General features: G+C 38.1%; 1 protein-coding gene across 2 annotated transcripts; it reads left to right on the forward strand.

Moving 5' to 3' along the window:
* Window positions 1–1,737: 1,737 nt before the first annotated feature.
* On the forward strand, window positions 1,738–20,690 carry LOC101157193 (carboxy-terminal domain RNA polymerase II polypeptide A small phosphatase 1). Of its 2 annotated transcripts, none has more exons than XM_004066529.5 (7): window positions 1,738–2,597; window positions 13,198–13,346; window positions 13,457–13,558; window positions 13,835–13,891; window positions 14,335–14,427; window positions 16,423–16,608; window positions 17,588–20,690. In XM_004066529.5, exons 1-7 carry the CDS (start codon window positions 2,525–2,527, stop codon window positions 17,714–17,716), a joined length of 789 nt encoding a protein of 262 aa, XP_004066577.1. In that variant the 5' UTR covers window positions 1,738–2,524; the 3' UTR covers window positions 17,717–20,690. The 2 variants fall into 2 exon arrangements, with proteins under 2 accessions (XP_004066577.1, XP_078789585.1); XM_078933459.1 differs by lacking the exon at window positions 1,738–2,597 and adding an exon at window positions 6,951–7,053.
* Window positions 20,691–21,216: the final 526 nt, after the last annotated feature.

A 21,216-nucleotide genomic window follows, 5' to 3' on the forward strand; every position in this document is an offset into this window, starting at 1 on the left:
CAGTCCCTCACAGCTTCAAGCTAACTTTAGCGGAACAACAATAACGGCAAACAATTTTGGAGCTATCCAGCCGTACAGTTTTAAGCCAGATGCCAACTCGGACGAGGAAAAGGAAGACATGTGCAGCAGAACTGTTATGTTTATTTCTTTCTGCACCATGAGTTAGAGTGTGGGAGAGGATGATGACCAACCACCTTGTGCGGACAGAGACTGTATGTCTCTATATTAAAGACTGTTCAAAATATCTGAGCTCCTGTCCTGTGGTGCGAGTCACTGCTGGGTCATTCATGTCTTTGATGTGGAAATTAGAAGGCCCATTGGCCTTATCTTTAACATATGTAAAAACAATAAAATCATAGTGAAAACATATGGATAAATGTATGATATTAAGTTAGGTAAATGTGTTCATTTGAGTTGTATAAATAAAATTGTTAAGGTTAGATCAACATATTAAATTGAGTTGGATAGACATAAAAAATTAAGTTGAATAAACTTAATTCAAGTTCCTGTTACCAATTGAAGTGATTCATTTAAGTTGGATCAACTTTTTTATTCTAAGAGTGTACTAAGAAATGCAATTTTGAGCTCAATTTTCTTTATTTTTGTCCTCAATCATCAGAAAAATGCCACAAGAACATGTTAAAAAAACATAAAAAAATAACATTTTTATTGGAGTGGGTCTTTAAGTAGGTGAATTCTGATAACATTTTTGCTATTCTTAACCAGGCAATTTCTTATTGTAGATGATTTATGATTTAAAAACAGATCCTTTTTGTGAATCAGTAAAAAACGTAGGAGGTTAAATTACTTTTACTTTATTTTGTTGTCTGCTGGTCCAAAAACAATAAGACAAGTCCATAAAAATAGATAAATATATATATCTGAAAATGAAAAATGTTGAGATGTTGGGTAGGTACACTAGCACAATGAAACTAAAACAATGTTAAAATGTGTTTCTGTCTTCCAATCCTCTATTATTAAGATTAATAAATTTGACGCTGCTTTACAAAAGGTATATTAGAAAAATAAATAAAATAAAGTCTGGTGTTTCTTATTTAAAAATCTCTCTCTCTCTCTTTCCCTCTCTCTCTATATATATATATGCATAAAATTATCAATTTTGGTGGTTACAAATAATTTCACATGTTAAAATCACTTGACAATTTTTATTTGAATGTTTTTTTCACAATAGATTAAGTACAAGCAAGCATAATTTAGTGGTCTATAGGTTACTAAAAAACATGCTTTTAATAAAGAAAATATTGTAAAATTAAGACCGCTTTAAAACATGGGTTTTAATGTTATTTTTTATTTTTTAGAAATATTAAATATTTTTAATAGCTAAAAAAAATTCAAATAAACTATTCTTTTTGGGGTCTGATTTTTTCCTATTCAAAAAATATACTTTCCCCCAAAGAATATAAAAGTTTAAAATTTTTATTTTTGAAATACATATTTGTTGATCTCAATCATAAATGTTCATAAAATGGTCAACCTGAGTCAGTACAAATAATTTCATATGTTAGAAATCACATAAAAATGTTTGTATGAATGTGTTTTCTTCATATATGTATTAAGTATAAGCAAATACAATCTAGTATAAGTTACTTAAAACATTGGATTGCATAAAAAACATGCTCTTAATAAAGAAAATGTGTAAAATTAGAAGCAAAAAAGGCACAGTTGGATCAATGTCACAAAAGACAGGATATTGCGTGACGCTCCCTAACTTAAGGCAGTTTCAAGGGAACCCAAACTGGGCGTTTCTTCTTTAGCAGCTACTTCAAAGTTTTTTTTTCCTCTTAAGTGTCTTTTTTTAATACTAGCAGGGGTAATTACAACAGCATGACGACGATGGGACTGCCCCACTTACAGTACATTTAGGGGTGGGGGGATAAATAAATACGTCAGTGGCAAAACTTTGCAGCTCCTCAGTATGAACATGTGTTGGTCTGAACGTTTTAGTTTCAATGTGCCTTTGAACGAGACACTCTCTCAAAAAATAACAATCTAGACGGAATTGTGTGGGATCTTATTGATGTTTGAGACAAAGTTTGTGGTTCAAAGGCGACATTTTGGACCGGAACGAACACCGTGTAACTTTTGAGCAACTTTCTACAGCCTTTGCTTAAGGGACCGTCGTCAAATGTGTCACCACCGTGAGGCGGAGTGTAGTGCGCGGCCGTTCCCCCCACTGCGCCACTTTAAGTAAAAAGGGAAGCCTTGAAACCTCCATGTTTGTATCTTGAAATTGCGAGCGGAGTCGAGCACCATATTGAATCAAAGTTGCCAACTCCTTAACAAATGTGCAGCAACTTTTGCACTTCAAACGTTATCGGTCACTTGAGCGGACGACGTGAGTCAAAGTGGAATGGACGCGCTGTAGGCGGACTTGTGGCGCTACTTTCCGGCGCATTTCAGGGCGGTTTTCGTTTCTGTGAAGTTCATGCTACACCGGAGTCCGGCGAACAATCCCGAACTTTAAAAGCGTGAGGTCAGCGTTCTGGACCAGGACCTGGATGTGATGGACAATTCGTCCTCTATAATCACCCAAGTCAGCCGGGATGAAGAGGGAAGTCGAGCCGCAGCGGAGAAGGGTGAGTGGTTCGGCGTTTTGCTCCCTGCAGTCATGTCAGGGAAAGTTTTCCAACTCGCTCGAGCGAACCATTAGGACGTCACAGTGTGCGCATTAATCTGTTTACAATTCTCGAAAGTCGGCCTTTGGCCGGGTTCACGTGCAGAAAACGAAGTAGTGCAAACACCATCAGTGTGATAGTTAGTGTTGAAAATGTGTCTGCGGCCCTTCGGCCTGTGTTCAAAGTGAAGGAAATGACGTAAATGAAAAAATCACCAGACAGACACATTTTGATTAAAAATAAACACAGGTGTGAACGGCTGTTGTGTATACAAGTTTTTTTGATAACATACCACCAATATTTTATTTTCACAAAGGCTACGATACAGAAAGTTCACTTATATTAAATTGAAAATTTGACCATATATTATTTATTTTGAACAAGTTGTACTAGCAGAGAAGGGGGCACATAAATCCTTTTTAAACTTTTTAAAAATTGCCGAAGGACACAAAAAATATTACTAAAAGTCTTTAAAATAAAATGCAATTTATTTGCATTAATAGATAATTATATATATATATATATAAAATATATTATTTTCTATTTATTTTTCCCAATTCAAGACTTGAAAATGTTGTTTTTCGCTTTATAACAAATATATATTTACAATTGTGTGAATATTTTTTTTCTTTATAAAATGTGTGTATTTCTATATACAAAAAGGTAAACATTGTACTTCATAAACCAAATATTCATACATGAAGTACAAATATTTGCAACAGCAACTTTCTTGTTGCCGTTTCAACCAAAATTGTTACTTTTTATACTCCTCCCGTTTACAAAGTACTTCCTCTAGTAATAAAATAAATAAACTTGCAAGTATCATTGTTTTTACTTTTTTCGATTGGCTTTAATTAATTTTTTTTTTTACATATTTTGCAGCTTGTTTTTTCATAACTTGTCTGAAACCAAAAATATCTACCAAACTGTTTTTCTGGTTTTCCTGTTTACAAACATGCCCTTAGGAGGAGATATTAATATTCCAGCCTCTTTTCCCTCCATCTAGACCAGGGGTGTCAAACTCATTTTCACAGAGGGCCACATCAGCATAGTGGCTGTCCTCACAGGGCCAAATTTAACTTATACATGTAGCTAAATGTAACGAAAAATAAGTGTAACTACTCCTTAATGTTAAAAAAAAACCTCATTATTTATTTATTTATTGTAACGTTTTAAAGTGACAATTACAGTTGCATAAAAAACATGTGTTTGCTTGTTACTACTCTAGCATAAATCCTTTTCAATTTTGTCCGTTTATTAAAACCCACATTACTCCATTAATGAAGGATCAAAGTGTCCAAGTGAATAAAGAAAAATAACATAAAACTGAGCTAGAAAGAACACGTATTACACGGTCACATGTAACTTTTTGTCTGCATACACACATAAGACCTGCAAAAATTGAATAATTACAACAGCAACTACACATACACAACTAAAGAAAATTTTTATTTTAAGAAATTAAAAACTGTTCTGCTCTTTTGGGCCGCATAATATGACATGGCGGGCCACATTTGGCCCTAGATCAAACTTCCTGCTGCTGTTTTGGATCCCATTTATTATCGGCTCTGTCGGTCACCGGGAACCGTGCCTTGCAACGGTACACCCACCCGTGCAAAAGGCAGGTTACTGAGTAATCGGGGGGGGGGGGGGGGGGGGGGGGGGGTTAGTCATGACCCAACAGTTGCTGACTTTTAGTTTGAGGCTTTGCCTCCTCTGCATGCCGACTTGCATGTTTTGACAATAAAGGATCAGCTGCAACGTGAGTAGACGGTCAGAGGTTGACGCATCAGATAAGTAGCCTTGTTTTTCCTGTTGCCGTCACAGCGATAGCTGTTGGTTAAAGCACAGTAGATCTGGGGACCCCAGTAGCGTTGAGGTAATGTCTAAAAATAAGTTATGACAAAAATTCCTTTAAATAATTCGTAGTTTTAATTTATACATAAATATAACTAGTATCATAATAGGACAAAGGTAAAAATGGCCACGAACTGTGTTTAGTAGCGATTAATGCTGGGGTCCCCAAGTCCAGGCCTCGGGGGCCGATGTCCTGCTGGTTTTCCAGAAACTCTGCCTTATCTGCTACTGATTACGTGGATCAGGTGTGTTTAGCCAATAAGGAGCTTCAGTGGCAGCTTTGTTGGAAAATATGTAGGACACCGGCCCTCCAGGCCTGGATTTGGGTACCCCTGCATTAATGGGGGGAAAAAAGTAAACAAAAGATTTGACTTTGAACATTTTTTTAAATGGTTTGTTAAACATTACATTTTAAGCAAAATTTGCAGTAATAATACAGATTTTAATATTAATCCTAATTTTATTAAAATCAGTTAAACAGATTTTATAAAGGCTATATATAAAGAAAAGATAATGGACTTAAATGTTTTCCCCGCATGTCCGAGTTCCTTCACTACTCACTACATACTGCACTTTAATATAATGCGTTCAACATTTTGTAGCCCCGTCCGAATCTACAATCCAAAATTAAGTGAAATTTCCCATTAAAAAATATAAGCATAAAGAATTGATGTCAAACAATAGTAACTAACTTTAAAAAAAAATAAAAATTCTTCATAAAAAATTGTCTTAAAAATACGTTTGTGACATTACCTTATTTCTCTTATTTCATTAGCAGTACATCAAAGTTTTTAGATGGCTCACTTTTGTGATCTTTTTAAGTTTTAATGTTTAGGGAACTGTTCTTATAAATATAGAATAAAAATATTTAGTCACAAATTTGTCATTTTGATAAAGCCGCATTGCCAAAAGGAAATAAAAAAGTTAAAAAATTTGGATTTTTAATAGAAATTTCTCCACAATTTGCACAGCTTACCTTAAGTTTAAACAGACGTCACCGACAGATGAGTACAAAAACAACTTGATCTTTTTTCCCCCCCGATTCTATTTGCATGATTTTGAACATATTTTTGTCGCCTTACATGCTTGAGTTGAGTTGAATTGACTGGCTTTACATTTCCACATCTTTGGGGAGCATGTTGACACACAGCAGCTTCTGTATGATGCAACTCAACAGACATAAACAAGTTGAAAACCTAAAAGCGGAATTTGGCCTTTTAGCTTTAAACATTTGTGCATTGTGTTAATTAAACTCCTTTTCAAAACCGCATGCAGTCTCTGGCAAATTAAAGGCAACGTTTACAGAATCAAAGAGCCTGCAGAGGAGCTGATGCATTCCTCTTTATTTGGGCTTTTCCCTTCAAGGAGAGTCTAAAGTTATTTCTTTTTTTTTTTTTACAACAGAAAGCCTGCATACAAAGGTCTGGTCATTAAAGTCACATCGATTTTTAGAGACGCTGTTGCTCAACTCTGGTCTTGAGTTTTTGTTACAAGCGCTGGTCAAGATTCTACCAAAATGACAGCAAATACTCTTGTTCTGGTTTGAATCCTTTGAAAATTAAAAAAATAGTAATTTAAAAGATTTTTACAGCTTTAAAATGTTACATATTGTAAAAGTTACATATTGTTTAAGTTTGGGTCAAAGGTTGCATTATTAAAGTTACCCAGAACGTGCTACTTCAGCATAAACTGTGCCATTTTTTTGTTGGTTTGTTTTGTGTTCATTTAACTCCAAAGGAAAGCCCTAAAAGAGTGAAGTTTTGACATGTTTTGGATTCACCAGCATGTAAATCCATGTGCGATTCAAGTGGGAAAGGACCCCAAAAGAGGAAGTGATGTAAGCGCTAAGTGTTTGAAAATAAAACAATTAAAATTCTTTGCACAAATTTTAAGAACAGCAACGCTATTTTTGGCAAGTTTTGGTACAGACGGTTTGCTTTCTTATGGTACAGCCTGGTTGAAGATCAAACCAAACAAAAGAGGAACTTTTTTTTTCCTCACTTGATCAAATTGATTTAGTTTGACTGTCTAGATCAGAAAGTGGAGCCTTATGCTACGTTTACTCCGCACAATCAAGGGGCCACTTCCAATGAAAAGTCAACATAAACTCGTGTAAACGTGTGCCTTAGGCTTCTGTGTTCAAAACTCTAGCGTTCACGCCATCTATGGGCTCTGCGTACAAAACACGTGGCCATTGAATGGGCATTGCCAGTTATACCAGGATAAACGTGGGCCAATCAGGGACTCAGATTTGGTAATGCAGATGGATTTGGTTTATCTGGTTAACACAGACACAGGGACGAGCCTGACACCGTCTTCGTATGTTTTTCATCTTGAAATGATGGTAATCCAGACCTGCCATTGCAAGGACACCAGCGGTGAACCCAACTGTTTCTGTTTGATGCACGAATTGCGAGATTTGCATGCTGCTTCGACATTTCACACAAAGTATCTTCCAAATGTAGGTGGTGGATGTGCGCTGTAAACAGTAGGAAAAAGAAGCCCTTCCCTGCTTGTCCAGTGTGTGCACCACCTTTCTTGGACACACGTCAAATGCCTGGTGTGTTTCTCCTGCCTTTGAGAGTTTTTTGGTGGGTTTTTCATATTTTATGTAGAGCGAGAATGTACAACCCTAGCACTTGACGGTCAGAACTCTGCCTCCTTTCTGTTTGATGTTGTCCTATCCTGGTTGCTGTCTTTTCCAGTTTTGCTAGTCAGTGAGATGCAAGAATGGATTTGGTAGTTTTAAGTTAACACTTCTGAATTTACCTGTTTAGTTTTTGCTTATTTAGTTTTAGCTGTTTCCTTATCCCTTAAATCTGTGCTGACATGCTAACAGCAAAAAAACCAAACAAGTCATTTGTCAAAACCCCGAAAAACTTCCGCGGAGGAAAAGTCGATCTCTCAGTGCCTCTTTGTTGTTGTGCTACGAGCTATCTGAGTTTGAAGTGACCTCAGTAATCAGCCCCAAATGTTTGCTGTCTGACTAAAGCTCAGCTGTCAGAGGAGACAGCTGATACGTGAGGGGAGTGAAAGACGTGGAGATTACAGGAAAACAGTGACAGGCTAATGAAAAGAATCTGAGATTGTGGAGAATTTTGGCACTAGAGGGAATTATTAAGCAGTCTCATCATCACAACATACTTATTTTTTTATTTTTAAATAATTACAGTGCTTTTTGTAACTTAATCTCTTAATGAGTCACTACCAGCACTCATAATCTTTTCTCTTAACAGTTCATTGACTCAATCTTTAGGCTTTTTTTGACAGTATTTAAAGTGAAAATGAAGGGCAACACTCAAGGCTTTGTTTTGCCAATGGCTACAAAAATCTAGACATCAAACGGTTGTGTAACCGATTAACGCCAAAGCTTTAACTCCAGTGATTACATTCTTTCAACTTTCTGCTTGTCCTGTCCAACAGCTGAGCAAACAGATAAAACAGATCTGGTGCTAGACATATTTTAGGTAGTTATGAATATTCTGACACACAAGGTGTATATTTGTATAAAGCCCTTTTATAATTTAGGCTACACTTTATTAACGTTGATTATATTTGTAACATTTTTGTGTTGAACCGGACAGAAAAGAGGAGGACAGAAGAAGAGAGAGGGATGTGTGAGACGACCGTTTACGCAATTAACGTAATTCTGGAGCGGAGCAAAGTGGCCTTGTGTCATTATGCGACTCTTTGCGTTGGTAACTTGTAGCATATTGGTGCATCAGAATCAGCAGACCCACGTTGATCACGTCAAAGAGTTGCAGTATGTCAAAGATGCGTTAACTATTTAGATGTTGCTGGCGACATCTCCAGTGTTCAGATGGGTTTTTCTTCTAGATCTTTAAGGGAAAAACTGAAAGTTTTCTTCTGAAGGAAATACATGTCATTAGGGTTGCACAATATGTGGAAAACTCGCCATTTGTGACATTAGAGATCAGTATTGCGATGACGTGATACACTGCAACAGTTTAATTTAAACAGAAATTAAATTACACTCCAAATGACCCTCGTCTACATAGGAGTCGAGCTTCATCAAAGGGCTCCATCCGCTTGCTCAACAGTGTGAAGGGGTCCATCCGTACGGTCAAATGCATAAATGCATTTATTTGATTCATTAAGTACTAATGCACAGCTTGATATCACGATAAGGATAAATTTGCGATTTTGTCTGCAGGCCCACATGTGATTTTTTTTGTTTTTATTTTAAAAGTGTCTAAATGCTACAAAAAGAGAAGATGAGAACAGGTTTTTATTTTGACATCCACTATATTGTTGCTTAATTGAAGTTTAAGTCAACAACAGCTTGGAATTGTTGAGTTTTGACGACAATTTTTAGAGTAGGACTTTTTTCTCAGTGTGTTCTGATAATACCCTGTGAACAGATGAACAAAAGCTGCCCTATGAACTATTAAATCCTTGTATGAACCAATTTTTACAGCTGAGGCTTTTCAAACAGCACCTCTTGCTTTTTATATTTTGCTTTCAGGTATCCGCACATGCTTATGTTACAAAAGTGTTTTGAAGGATTCAATCCATTGGTAAAATTAAAATAAACGTATTTGCAGAGTAAAAAAAGAACGGGAGAGAATTCCAAATTGGATAATTTTCTAGCCATTTAAGTCAAGAGGACACTGGAGATACAGAAAAAAAGTCACTCCTGCTTTGTTGGTTTGGTTTGCGTTCACACTGACCACCTATATTTTCAATATTAATTACAGGAAAATGTTTAATTATTCCAAATTTTATCGTAGTTGAGATGAGCGTTAGCATCTGGATGAAAAATCATTTCTGAGGAAAAAAACGTGTTTTAGAGTAGCTAAGTGTAAGGGAAAGCAACTAAATATTAGGTCATTGCATGCAACTGAAGTCCATATTGTCAAAATGAATATTACCGGTCGAATGTCTTCTGCACTCCTTATATATGTCATTTTGTTGCATGGAAAAAGTTTCTTCTCAAGTTTATATTGGTAAACAGTAGGCTTGCACGATAAATGGCAAATTTATTGTTATCGTTGTTATCAAGCTGTGCAATACGCACATTGCAAAAGACAGCAAAAATTGCAGTAAATAGTTACCTTAAATGTGCTAAAACAATCTTGTGGCAGCTCGAATTATTTGAGGAATCAAATAAATCTCTTAGTGCATTTGACCAATTGAATGAACCCCTTTTATGTTAGATGTTCGCGTCCAATGTAGATAAGGGTCATTTATAGTGTTATTAAAACTGTTGCAGTGAAGTCGAAATTATGCTTTTGGTTGTTTTTTTCTATTTGGTCATGTATAATTAGAGTATTTTCCGCACTTTATGGCACACCAGTTTAGAAGGCACACTAACAATGAATGGTCTACTTTAGACTTATGTGAAATGCACAGCGCACCGAACCATAAGGCACATTGGCACAAGAGTCAGAGACAAGTCTGTCACTCAGACTTCATTAGCTGCGTTCACAATAATTCTAGAACTGGTTTGGGATGCGCCACACATTTGCCAGGTCAGACTTTTTAACATATTCACAATACCCATAACTCCCGAACATTGTTTGCAACACGTAAATAAAAAAACAGACTGACACCGCTAAAACAAACGTTACTGTGACCACGCTAACTCCCAACCTTGTTAGTAACGGATAGAGAAAAAGACCCAGTCAAACACCGCTACACGTTATCTGCATTTGCATATTTACAATAACTTATTTACAATTTGAAAGAGTGCCTTGTGCCTCTCAAATAAGTTCAACATCAGTAAATGCAACCACAATGAATCCATAGATAAGGCGCACTGGATTAGAAGGCGAACTCTCGTTTTTCTTATTTATTTTTTATTTAAGCTTTTAAATGCGCCAAATACTGCGCTAACACTTACACATAAAAGAAAACCTGCAAGATCTAATTCTTAGCATCCTCCTTGTGCATCAACCTCTGCATTCTCTAAAATTGCATAGAACGCTGCACTTATGCAACTTTTTATTGAAGTAATTCATTTAAAGTTTGAAATTTTATGCTTGTTACTCTGTCATCTTTTAGGAAGTGACACTGACACTGTAAGAGATGGATGTTCGGTGGAAACTTTATTTGAATTATTTCTTTAATAACATCAAAGAGAGACCTAACATCAAAGGAAGTTGCTTTGATCTGTCTCTTGAAAATTTTGAATCAAGATTTCAGAAGGCTCTATCATTGGCTGGCTGGTAGACTTGTGTATTTATCATAAATGGCAACAAAACAAACAATGAGTGGATTTTTCTACACTTCCCCCTTTCAACCAACGCCAGCCAATAAGAGCTGAATTTGGACCAAATCGAAACATTGGGCCAATGAACCCCCCAAGTCCACCTGGTCTGGCTGCACGGCGCTGCGGCCGATCTGGGCTTCAGTTTCACGGGGGTCTCAAAAAGTCCCACCCCAAAGCCCCTCTAAAAATACGCACCTGGTTTATTTTGGACAGCGGCTGTATCCATTTTCATGGGACAGTTGAGCAAAGCCAGTCACTAGAAAACATCAGGGGTACAGACATGAGAGAAAGGTTTGGCAGATTGGATGAAATGTTACCATGCCAACATGGCATTAGGCCAGATATTAATGATATTTTTTTTATTCTTATGCTAGAGTAACTGGACAAAAAGAAGGTGAAACAATGATAAATAAATACTGAAATTAAAGAAATTCCTTGTACTAAAGAATAAAACAAAGTTTTCATAAACTATACATGTAAATGGTAGAAATATATGAACATATATATGATATATGAACATTTTAATGCTAGTTAACAAGTTGAGTCACTTGTACATGTCATTCATCATTACTTTAGTTACCCTAAATCTTTAGAGCCTATTCCCTTCTGATGAGTCCTGTTTTGCTTATTTCCTTTCATCTGCATGTTGTTCCTTTTTGCCAACAAAGTGTGCCCTTTGTTTGCAATAGGTCCTTACAGTTCAAAAATAGAATAAAATAAAAACCTCTTACTGATTGAAAACAACAACAACACAAGTGCATGAATGAATAGGTGGGAGTCCAGAATGAAGGACACAAGTTCTAAGCATCGCAAATTACCCTTGCTCCTCTAAAACGTGTTGGCAAGGAGCTTCCTCCACTGATACCCGTCTGTTTCCTCTTCCTGTTTTGGCCTGCGCACCGCAGAGGCCAGCGGAGGGTCATATGGGCTTTGAATCTGCAAATGGAGGAGGAGGGAATGGCAGAGAGGGAAAGAAAGAGGCGCGAGAGATGGACAACAGGGGTTTGTGCGTTAGTAGCACAGTCACGTCTGGACAGAGAGAGAGAGCGCAGGATTATGGGGCAGGAAGAGACAGACGCTGACCTTAATGTACGAAAAGAGGAAGTTGAGTTTCAATTGATACAGAGAGAGAGGGCGGCTGTTTAACTTCACTGATGGATAGAAAACAACTTCAAGATCAACTTATTGTGTAAATACGACAGTCTTGCTTGTTTACAATAAATACTAATAAAACTTTGACTTCTCAACTCTTTCCTCAACCCTTCTATGTAATTTTAAAAGTGTCACACGTCTTGTTTTTAAAGTATCTGATTGGTTTTTAAAGACTTAGGCTACAATCATAGTGTAGGCTGAAACGACCCAATTTCGAATATTTTTTTTATTTTTGCCACTATGCGAACTGTATCTGATCTTTTCATGACAGTCTGAACGACTGTCGTCTTGACTGCAGCAGTGGTGCGGCGCGACGTGGACTATTTATTACGTGGTGCGGCGCGACCACTTACAAATAGTCCGCTTTTTGTGAGAAAAGCACTCCAAATTGGAAAAAAACAAGAATCAAGGACTAAAAACGGGTTACTATTTATTTCCTTTGTAAGTGACCATGGTATAAGCGGGTTAATGGCATTCGAAGTATGCATTATAATTTTTTAACGCACTTTGCGGAAGCTTTGCGTCGGACGGTTCAGGCTTCCACGGCGTGCGTTAAAAAGTGATAATGCATACTTTTTCGGCCATTAACCCTTACTTAAAAGACAAGAGTAATCAGACATAATATGTCATTCATCTGTGTTCAAGATTCAATTTAAGCACAATCAGGTTTTTAGGAGGTGTACAAACTTTATTTCCCAGAACAACGGAATAATAATAATAGTAAAGGAATTTAACCTGGCTGGTCTGCAGTCCACAACTGTGACAATTCTTTTCAGCTTGGAATTCCAGTTTAATACACTATTTGGGTCTGATTTGGATCTGAACAAGTCTCTTGTAAGATTGGCAGCAATCGATCACAGGTCAAACTGTTGCTTTTCATTCGCCTCGGTCAAAGTCCTCTTTTCAAAGCCCACTTTTTGATATTTTACGGTATTTCCGATGACCCAGAGGCCGAGGTCGGGTGTTTCATAAACTGCATTCCTTATGCTTTACCATGGTCTATTCGTCACCACCACTGTACAGTAAGTGAAGTGCTAAAGTGCTGCTCGAGGCGGTTACGCAAGAGTTCCTGGTAGGCATGTGTGCACCCGGGATGGTCCGTGCGTGACACAGAAGTCGTTTTTATACAGTCCCTCCAAAGATGATCATTATGTAAACGATACTGTGTAAACTTAGGGCATGAAATATAGTCATTTTAGGTCACATTTACTGGTAATTCTGAACGGTCAGGTGGTTTTCTGCCCCATAATGCCATGTTTGGATGAGTTTATGGCAGTGCAAAATGCAGATGGTGCAATGCTGTCCCTTGTTTTTGTGCAGGTTCCTCTCCCTCTCTGTCGTCCAAGAAGCCTCGGAGTGGGGGCCTCTTCTCCAACCTGTTCTGCTGCGTGTGTCGGGACCAGCCTGAGCCCCAACCTGTCAACAACAACGCCCCTCTGTTAGTGGAAGAGAATGGCACCCTCTCCAAGGTACAATCATCGCCGCTCGCTGTTTAGACTCAATGAGGCTTGTGTGTGTGGGGGGGGTTGTGCCTTTTTTGACAATTCTCTGGGAAAATATTGTGTTGTGGTGCTTCCAGGCCCAGGTGAAGCCACTGTTGCCGCCAGTGAAGTCGAAAGACGCTGGAAAGATCTGTGTGGTGATAGACCTGGACGAGACTTTAGTTCATAGTTCCTTTAAGGTAGGAACAGTGCTTTCTGAAGTCATGTTGCATCATTATATAGCTATGTATTGGTATCAGAAGTGCTCCAAGCTGCATTTTTCTCCTCAGTCAGCCGTTGGCTCTAACTGACATATTTGTTGCGGCTGATCGAATGCTAAAGCCAGATGAGCTGGTTTTTTAAAAACCAGCTCGTTACAGTTGAGTGCATTATGCACACCTTGTTTTTCTGGCTAGTCTGAATTTGGGAACATCCATGTCCCTCGGTTAAGACCTTCTTTCTCGTTCTCTTCACAGCCAGTGAACAATGCCGATTTCATCATTCCTGTGGAAATAGATGGAACAGTACACCAGGTAATGCCGCCACCCACTCATTCTAAATTGCAGAGTGTAGCATTGGCCGTGTGCATTTAAGGGATTTCAGGATGGATACCCACTATGGGTTCGGGCCTGGTTCAAGTAATCCAGGATAGGTTTGTTCAGACAAGTACAGCCTGTTCCGGATGACTTGGTTCAGGAACGTCACCCTCAGACACCACGACGAAGAAAGAAAAAAGCATGGAGAAGTACCTGAGAGGAGCCAGAAACCTTCCCATTCCACCTATGCTAATTCAGATTCCTTTGCCACTCTGACATGTCTGGTGTTGCCTTGTAATAAAAACTAGCTAATTCAAACATCAGCGGTCTAATAGAATTTTGCACTTGAGATGTAGATCATTGCTTCCCCCAGGTTTGAAACCTCTGCAGAGACACGCATGTGAATTTGGACCAGGCCAAGAGACTGCTCTGTGTTGCAGGTGTACGTCCTGAAGCGGCCACACGTGGACGAGTTCCTGAAGAGAATGGGGGAGCTGTTTGAATGTGTCTTGTTTACTGCCAGCCTGGCTAAGGTAACGACCACGAGTCAATTATTCTGTCTGTTTTCATTTAGATGACATTTGAACAGAAGTCAACGAGGAAAAGCCAAATGAATAATAATAATTGTTTGAGTTTATCTGCACTTACAATGTGTGTCCATTATTCATTCACTCCTCATTCATACTTGGTGATGATAAGCTACTGATGTAGCCACAGCTGCCTTGGGCCAGACTGTGGCGTGGCTGCCAGTACGCGCCCACTTCTGACCATCACTGGGACATTTGTACTCATTCACACACCAGTGAAGCCACACTGGAGGCAGGGAGGGTGAAGTGTCTTGCCAAAGGACACATCACAGTTGACTAAGGGGAGTGGGGATCAAACCGCCGATCCTCCAATCATTGGCCGACCTGCCCAACCTCCTGAGCCACCGCCACCCGAAAAGGAAAAGAAAATAGAGAACAAAATAAACCAGATCCCACTATGGATTAATAATGATGGACTTAGGAGTAATCGGGGGGGAATTCTAGTAATGAATCAAGTTTATGATGTTTGGGAACCTGTCATGAAACAGAGTATTCCTTGATACAGTGATTCTGCACCTGTTTGTTAGTCAGTGACCAGCTCCCTCCAGGGTTATGAAAGCCAGGACAAAGATAAAAGGAAAACATCCTTGTTTCAGTTCTCAGTTATCGTGACACAAATGTGGAGGATGCATGTGGTCATGTGACCTAGAGTATCGCCACTGATGCACAGATAAACGCAAGAAAATGTGAATCATCATTTCCAAAAAAAAACAAAAACACCTTTTAATAGGATATCAAGATCCAGGTTTCTCTACCAGCAAAGGTGTGCTCAGTTTATCTACCTAGTTGTCTAGGAATGGTAATAGCATCACTGTTTTTTGTTTGCATGATTGATCACTTTAATACCGGAGAAGTCACCAGAGACGACTAAATAACACAAGCTCTTTGACCTACCGTAACGTTTTGACCATGTATCAATGCCAATCGGCTGATTCTGACACAAAGAAAAACGGATTTGCGTATCGGCTTTGCACGTACATTTTTGCATCATGGTGCAAAGCCGCTTTTCTTAGAGGCACAATCAGTTGTTTGCATTGATTGCGTTAGCACTGCAGTACTGCAAACTGTTGCAGATCCGCTTCAGAATCCACTGGAATTACATTCTTTGCGTGAATGTTTTAAAAAAAAGTCGACACTGGTGCCAGAGCTCAGGTGTTAAAGGGATAACTATTTCATTGCCACAAATTAGTATTTTTTTTGTATAATTTAACAATTTTCTGGCTGTCGTGTACAGCTTTCCCATCTTCATGGTCAAAAATTAGTAGTTTGTTGATACCATTTTACGATTTCCTGGCCTTCGTGTATGATTTAACTATTTTTGTGTCCACAAATTAACATCTGGTTTTTATGATTTACCTGATTAGTGGCCATGAATTAGAATTATATTTGTATAATTTATCTTCTATACAGGCACAAATGAGTATTTTGGTAGTATGTTTTAACAATTTTGTGGCCATGAATTTGTATTTTGTTCGTACAATTTAACTCCTTCAGAGGAACAATCTATTTTTCGGCCACATCATCCGAAGGGCTCAGCAGAATAAAATAAAGATTTACCAAAAAATGTTAATTTCCAATAAAGTTGCCGTAAATCTTATAAATATATTATCTACTATATTATATTATTATCTAGCCTGCACAGAAAAAAAAAAATTCTGTTTAAATGACAAAACTTTGTACTGGGATTTTTTTGACATATTTTTTCCATAAAAAAAAAACTTTATTTAAACGTTAGGACACACAAAATAATATAAATTGAATTATCACAAGATGTTCAGAAAATTATCAAAATCTATGCTTCTTTGCCTTCCAAAATTCATATTACATTTCGTATTTCATATATTATTTAATAAGATGAAGTTGCCAGTCACTACTCATGGAATAGTTTTTATTATTTCCTCATCCATCTACTCATCTGTTGTCTGAAATTGTGTTTCTCAGTATGCAGACCCTGTTTCCGATCTCCTGGACAAGTGGGGTGCGTTCCGCTGCCGCCTCTTCAGGGAGTCTTGCGTCTTCCACCGCGGGAATTACGTCAAAGACCTGAGTCGCCTTGGCCGTGAGCTTAACAAAGTCATCATTGTGGACAACTCGCCCGCCTCCTACATCTTCCACCCGGACAACGCAGTGAGTTCGCGTGAAGACATCTTTAGTATTTGTGTGTGTGTGTATGTGTGTGTGTAGTATTGGTGTGTGTGTATATATAATATCTGTTCCCAATCTATTAGGAACAGGTATACATTTAAAAAATAAAGTGTTTCTGAAAACAGTCAGAAAATATATCGGTAGATTTTTTAAAATATTGGACCAATACCGATCCTGGCACAGGTAAATCGCCCATCCCTATTTTATATATATTTGAAAAAGTACAAGGAACCTTTTTAATTATTTTTTTTAACCCTTTAACACCAGATATGTCATTGACGACATCAAACTAACACATGCTCTTTAACATTCTGTAACTCTCCAACTGTTTTACTCAATTAGCGCGAATCACGGACTCTGAGAGAAAGTTCGTAAAGTCCTGGATAATGGCGTAAAGCCATTTTTTCCCCGCGACACCTGATTTACGAGGATTGCGTAAGCCCTTCAGTACTATGAAATGTTGCACCTGAGCACAAGGCTGCTGCACTCCGTTTCAGAATCCGTAGGAATGACATTAATTGCAACAACAGTTGAAATTTTTGCTGTGGAGAAGAATGTCAAGACTGGAGCTAAAGCTCAGATGTTAAAGGGTTAACTATTTATGGCCCACAGATTTGTAATCTATTTTATACGATTTACCTACTTCGTGGCCACAAATGACTATTTTGTTCATTATATTGAACTATTTCATGGCTTTCCTGTGCAATTGAATTATTTCATGGCCACAAATTAGTTTTACATATATACTCTACACACTTACATTTTTATTTGACATCCGATTTATAACCAAATTTGTTTATTTCCCGATTACTTTATACATATTTTTGGATGTTACAAAACCTCTGGAAATTTGTCCATTCTAAGAGTTTATAGCTGAAACCTCTAGTACAAATGAATGTTGATTTACTGATTAAGGAAAAACCTAAGTTGTGCTGTTAATTTCTGCTTCTTCTTCACTGAGGTGCCCGTGGCCTCGTGGTTCGACGACATGTCCGACACCGAGCTGCTGGACCTCATCCCGTTCTTCGAAAAGCTGAGCAAAGTGGACAACATCTACACTGTTCTCAAGCAGCAAGGGACTGCAAGCTAACGCCTCTGGGCTTTCGATCGCAGCTCAGAACAAAACAGGCGAACAAAAGAAAACGTAAATGACAACACCAGGTCCGTCTATCACTGTCCTTACCCTCCCAGTATCAAACCAGCGTCAGGTTTTTGTTTCTTTTTTAACTTTATTTTGGCTGTCCGGCACGTTTGCCCGCATCAGTGCTGCCACCTTATGGTCAGACAAGTGAACAGGCGAAAGGATGAAAGAATGTTTCATGAGACTTTTGGCAGCGGGGTTGTACTGGAAGGAACCAAGGTCGGGATCTATACAGACACCGCGGAACACAGACTGGGTACTGGACACAATTCTCTGACATCTGCAAACCGACTGCATCCAGGAATCAAGTGGAAAGGCTTTTTACGTCTTTTTGGAATGGTTTACATGCAAATACAGTCAAGGACAGGGCAGACGGTGTACACGTACTGTAGCTTATAAGTGTCTTTTAAACATTTTCGGAGTCTGTTTGTCCCACACCCCTTATCTTGTGAAGTGCCACTATCTGTCTTCAGTCTCGCAATCCTTGGCCTTTTGAAAGTTTTAGAGTGAACAGGTATTTTTTGAGTACTTATGACAGTGTTACGGGGTAATTTGATTCTTGAAAAAAAGTTTTAATGTCGCATGCGACTGTAATGTCGCGTGGAACGAGGAAATCGTGGGAAAGATTAGACGGCACTTTACCAGTTTTATGTTTTGTGTAAAACAGGAACAATTTGAGCACAAAGTGCAGCCTTATTTTGATGCTTTTTGGATTTTCGCTTCGAAATAATAAAAAAAAACAAAAGAGACATGAACATGCCTAGCCAAGCCCCCAACTGCAGCGTTTTTGCTAAAAACGAGATGCTAAATTGCAGATGTAAACCGGATAGAAGAGTAACTGTTGATGGGTCTTCAAAGGCCATTTACAAACAAAATTTGTATGCACACCTGTGTGTAAGTCATTGACCAGCTGCCTCCAGGGTTATGAGGACCAGAACAGAGAAAGAACTCCACCCACACATTCGTCACTTCTCCACAGCAAGCGGGAAAAAAAAACTTTCAGCCGCATTCAATTCCTTTCTTGCTTTTAAGTTAGTGCATAAACCTCAGATTGTTTTGAATTTTACAAGATGTTTTTTTTTAACAAAAGCTGCGATTGGCCTACTTTGTCCCTACCCCCATTTTATCGTGATAATGAGACAGTAGATGTAATTAACACGAAATAACAAATGTCATCATGTGATAAAGAATATACCTTTTTCAACAATCCACAGCAGAACAAAGCAGGTTGTCGGAGAAAATGTTAAACACCAGAAGAATCTATCAATTTAGAATTGGTTACTTCAATCGTGGTCTATCTTAGGCGGAGGTTGTGCCGATGTTGTCCGTCATGAACCACATCCAAACCAGTCATCGTCGTTCGGGGAGAGGCTTGGCGCGGCTACAGCTGCGCAGGCGCCTGCTGTCGAGTTGATCCTGCTGTTGTCAATTTCATTGGTGACCAAATGAGGGAATCAGGCAGTCTACATGGTTGGACTGGAAGAACTGCGTCTCACTCAGGACTTGGTCTACAAGATTCAGTCGTCTCTTGACCCAGAAATGATACAGCAGCAGCGATGTACTAAGAACTTCTTAGTTGTGTTCACGAGGAAAAAAAAACTTTTCTCGTCATACTGACATAGTAAATGTAAATATCCCGAAAAAAAAGGTCGAAAAATGGTGATTATCACAGTAACACGGCAAAAAGAGATGGTAAATGTCATTATCACAAAAACACGGGGAAAAAGATGGTAAATGTCATTGTCACAAGAATATGGGAAAAAAGGAAGTAAATGTTATCACACAAAAACAATGTCGTTATCGCAAGAAAACTGGCCAGAAAAAAGTAAGGTTTGCCAATGTGGCTTCCGTAGTTTTTGAATGGCGAACATAAGTTGCATTACAGGGCATGGGAGTTTTCTTTTCCAAAAGTGGTACTCGTAGGCTGGCGAGAGTGTTCCTTTTTTTTTTTTTTTTTAACTGGAACATAAAAGGTTTAATTTAGTTGACCTTAGAGAACAATATTCCAGATACACTTAACAAACATCCGCATTTAAATGTAATTTCAGCATCAAATGAAAAGCTAACAGCAAAGGAAATGTTGCATCGTTGACGATGGGTTGGGGATGTTTATTATGTTTTTCTTTTACAATCTTTAGCTAAAAGGTTTGGTCATGTAAAATTGTTATATGGCTGCTAAAAGCCTTTCGTTAGCTCCCTTTTTTTTGGTTGTTTTTTTGCGTTGACAATACATTGTGTTGACACTGATGAATGAAAACGGTGGGTTGGACTAAAAGCCTGGTGAGCAGGCTTGTAAAGGGGATGACCAATAAATCCACCACATACAGAGCTATTGTGTTATTTTTATATGTTAAACAAATCATCATCAATCAAAATAGCCAGTTCTTTCCTCTCTTTACCTAATGTTTTTACCTAATAATCAATTTGTTCAATTGCTCTCGCTTTTGTTGTCATGCAAGACCTGTTTGGACGCTCCTTATATCAGTCGATTGACAAATGGATCAAGAACACCAGCATGATTGTAAACGTAGTTTGTTATGGTTTAAGGCACATAACAAGGTAACCTTTCAAAACTGTTTCATGCAAGCCATTGTTACATGTCTCATCTACCAATAGCCTCTGGACTGATGCCGTTTTCAGTTTATGGACACTAATATTTATAGGAAGTCAGTCATTTTTTTGGGTCATCTGATTACATTTAAAGCAAGTGTTTTGTCACTGTGGGGGCCCATTGCCTTTTTACACATATGTATATGTTGTTTTGCACAGTAATAAAGCAAGCAAATTTCATTAATATATGGAATATTTGTGTTGCCATACCCATGACTCAATAGATGTAACCTTTTTTGTTGTTGTTGTTGTTCTTATACCAAACGATCTCTGGACTGTAATATAATAAATGTAATTTCTTTCCCCTCATAAATGCTAAATGTCTATTCTAAAAGTGGTCTTTTAATGGTGCCGTTTTCAGCCAAAATAAAAAAACCTGTCCCGTTTTCTAGGACATAGTTTCTGCAGAGCGGCAGGAGTTCTTTAGAAATTCACTTCCTTTTTTATTTTGTTTTTACTTGTCCTGTCCAACAGCTGAGCAAACAGATTAGAGCTGAAGGTCTCTTGTGTTGGGACATATTTTACTGTTACAACAGGGGTTTAGGGATCTTCAGACAGACAGAGGGTATATTTGTATAAACCCCTTTTGTATTTGAGGCTAAGCTTTATTTCTGATAATTATATTTATAAAATGGGGGAGATAAAAAAAAATACAAGAGTGTCATGAGCAAATTGCATGACTTAGTTCTCACATACACACACCAACAAATAGTCTGCACACAGCTATTTACAGGTTTGAAGTATATTCATACATTAATGATGGAATATTAATCTCACAAGACTCATGCAAAGAGACAGGGACACACAAGACTTGCGTTACCAATTTTAATGGAGAGGGG

This window comes from Oryzias latipes, chromosome 2 (assembly GCF_053564925.1).
Source record: "Oryzias latipes strain Hd-rR chromosome 2, Olatipes_Hd-rR_3.1".
Lineage (NCBI taxonomy): Eukaryota > Metazoa > Chordata > Actinopteri > Beloniformes > Adrianichthyidae > Oryzias > Oryzias latipes.

Bases quoted from the DNA above. Each gene is read 5' to 3' on its own strand.
- LOC101157193 (XM_078933459.1), top strand. From the start codon at position 6,966: ATGTGCGCTGTAAACAGTAGGAAAAAGAAGCCCTTCCCTGCTTGTCCA. The intron at 7,054-13,197 runs GTGTGTTTCTCC...GTTTTTGTGCAG, and splicing joins GGACACACGTCAAATGCCTG to GTTCCTCTCCCTCTCTGTCG. The intron at 13,559-13,834 runs GTAGGAACAGTG...TTCTCTTCACAG, and splicing joins TAGTTCATAGTTCCTTTAAG to CCAGTGAACAATGCCGATTT.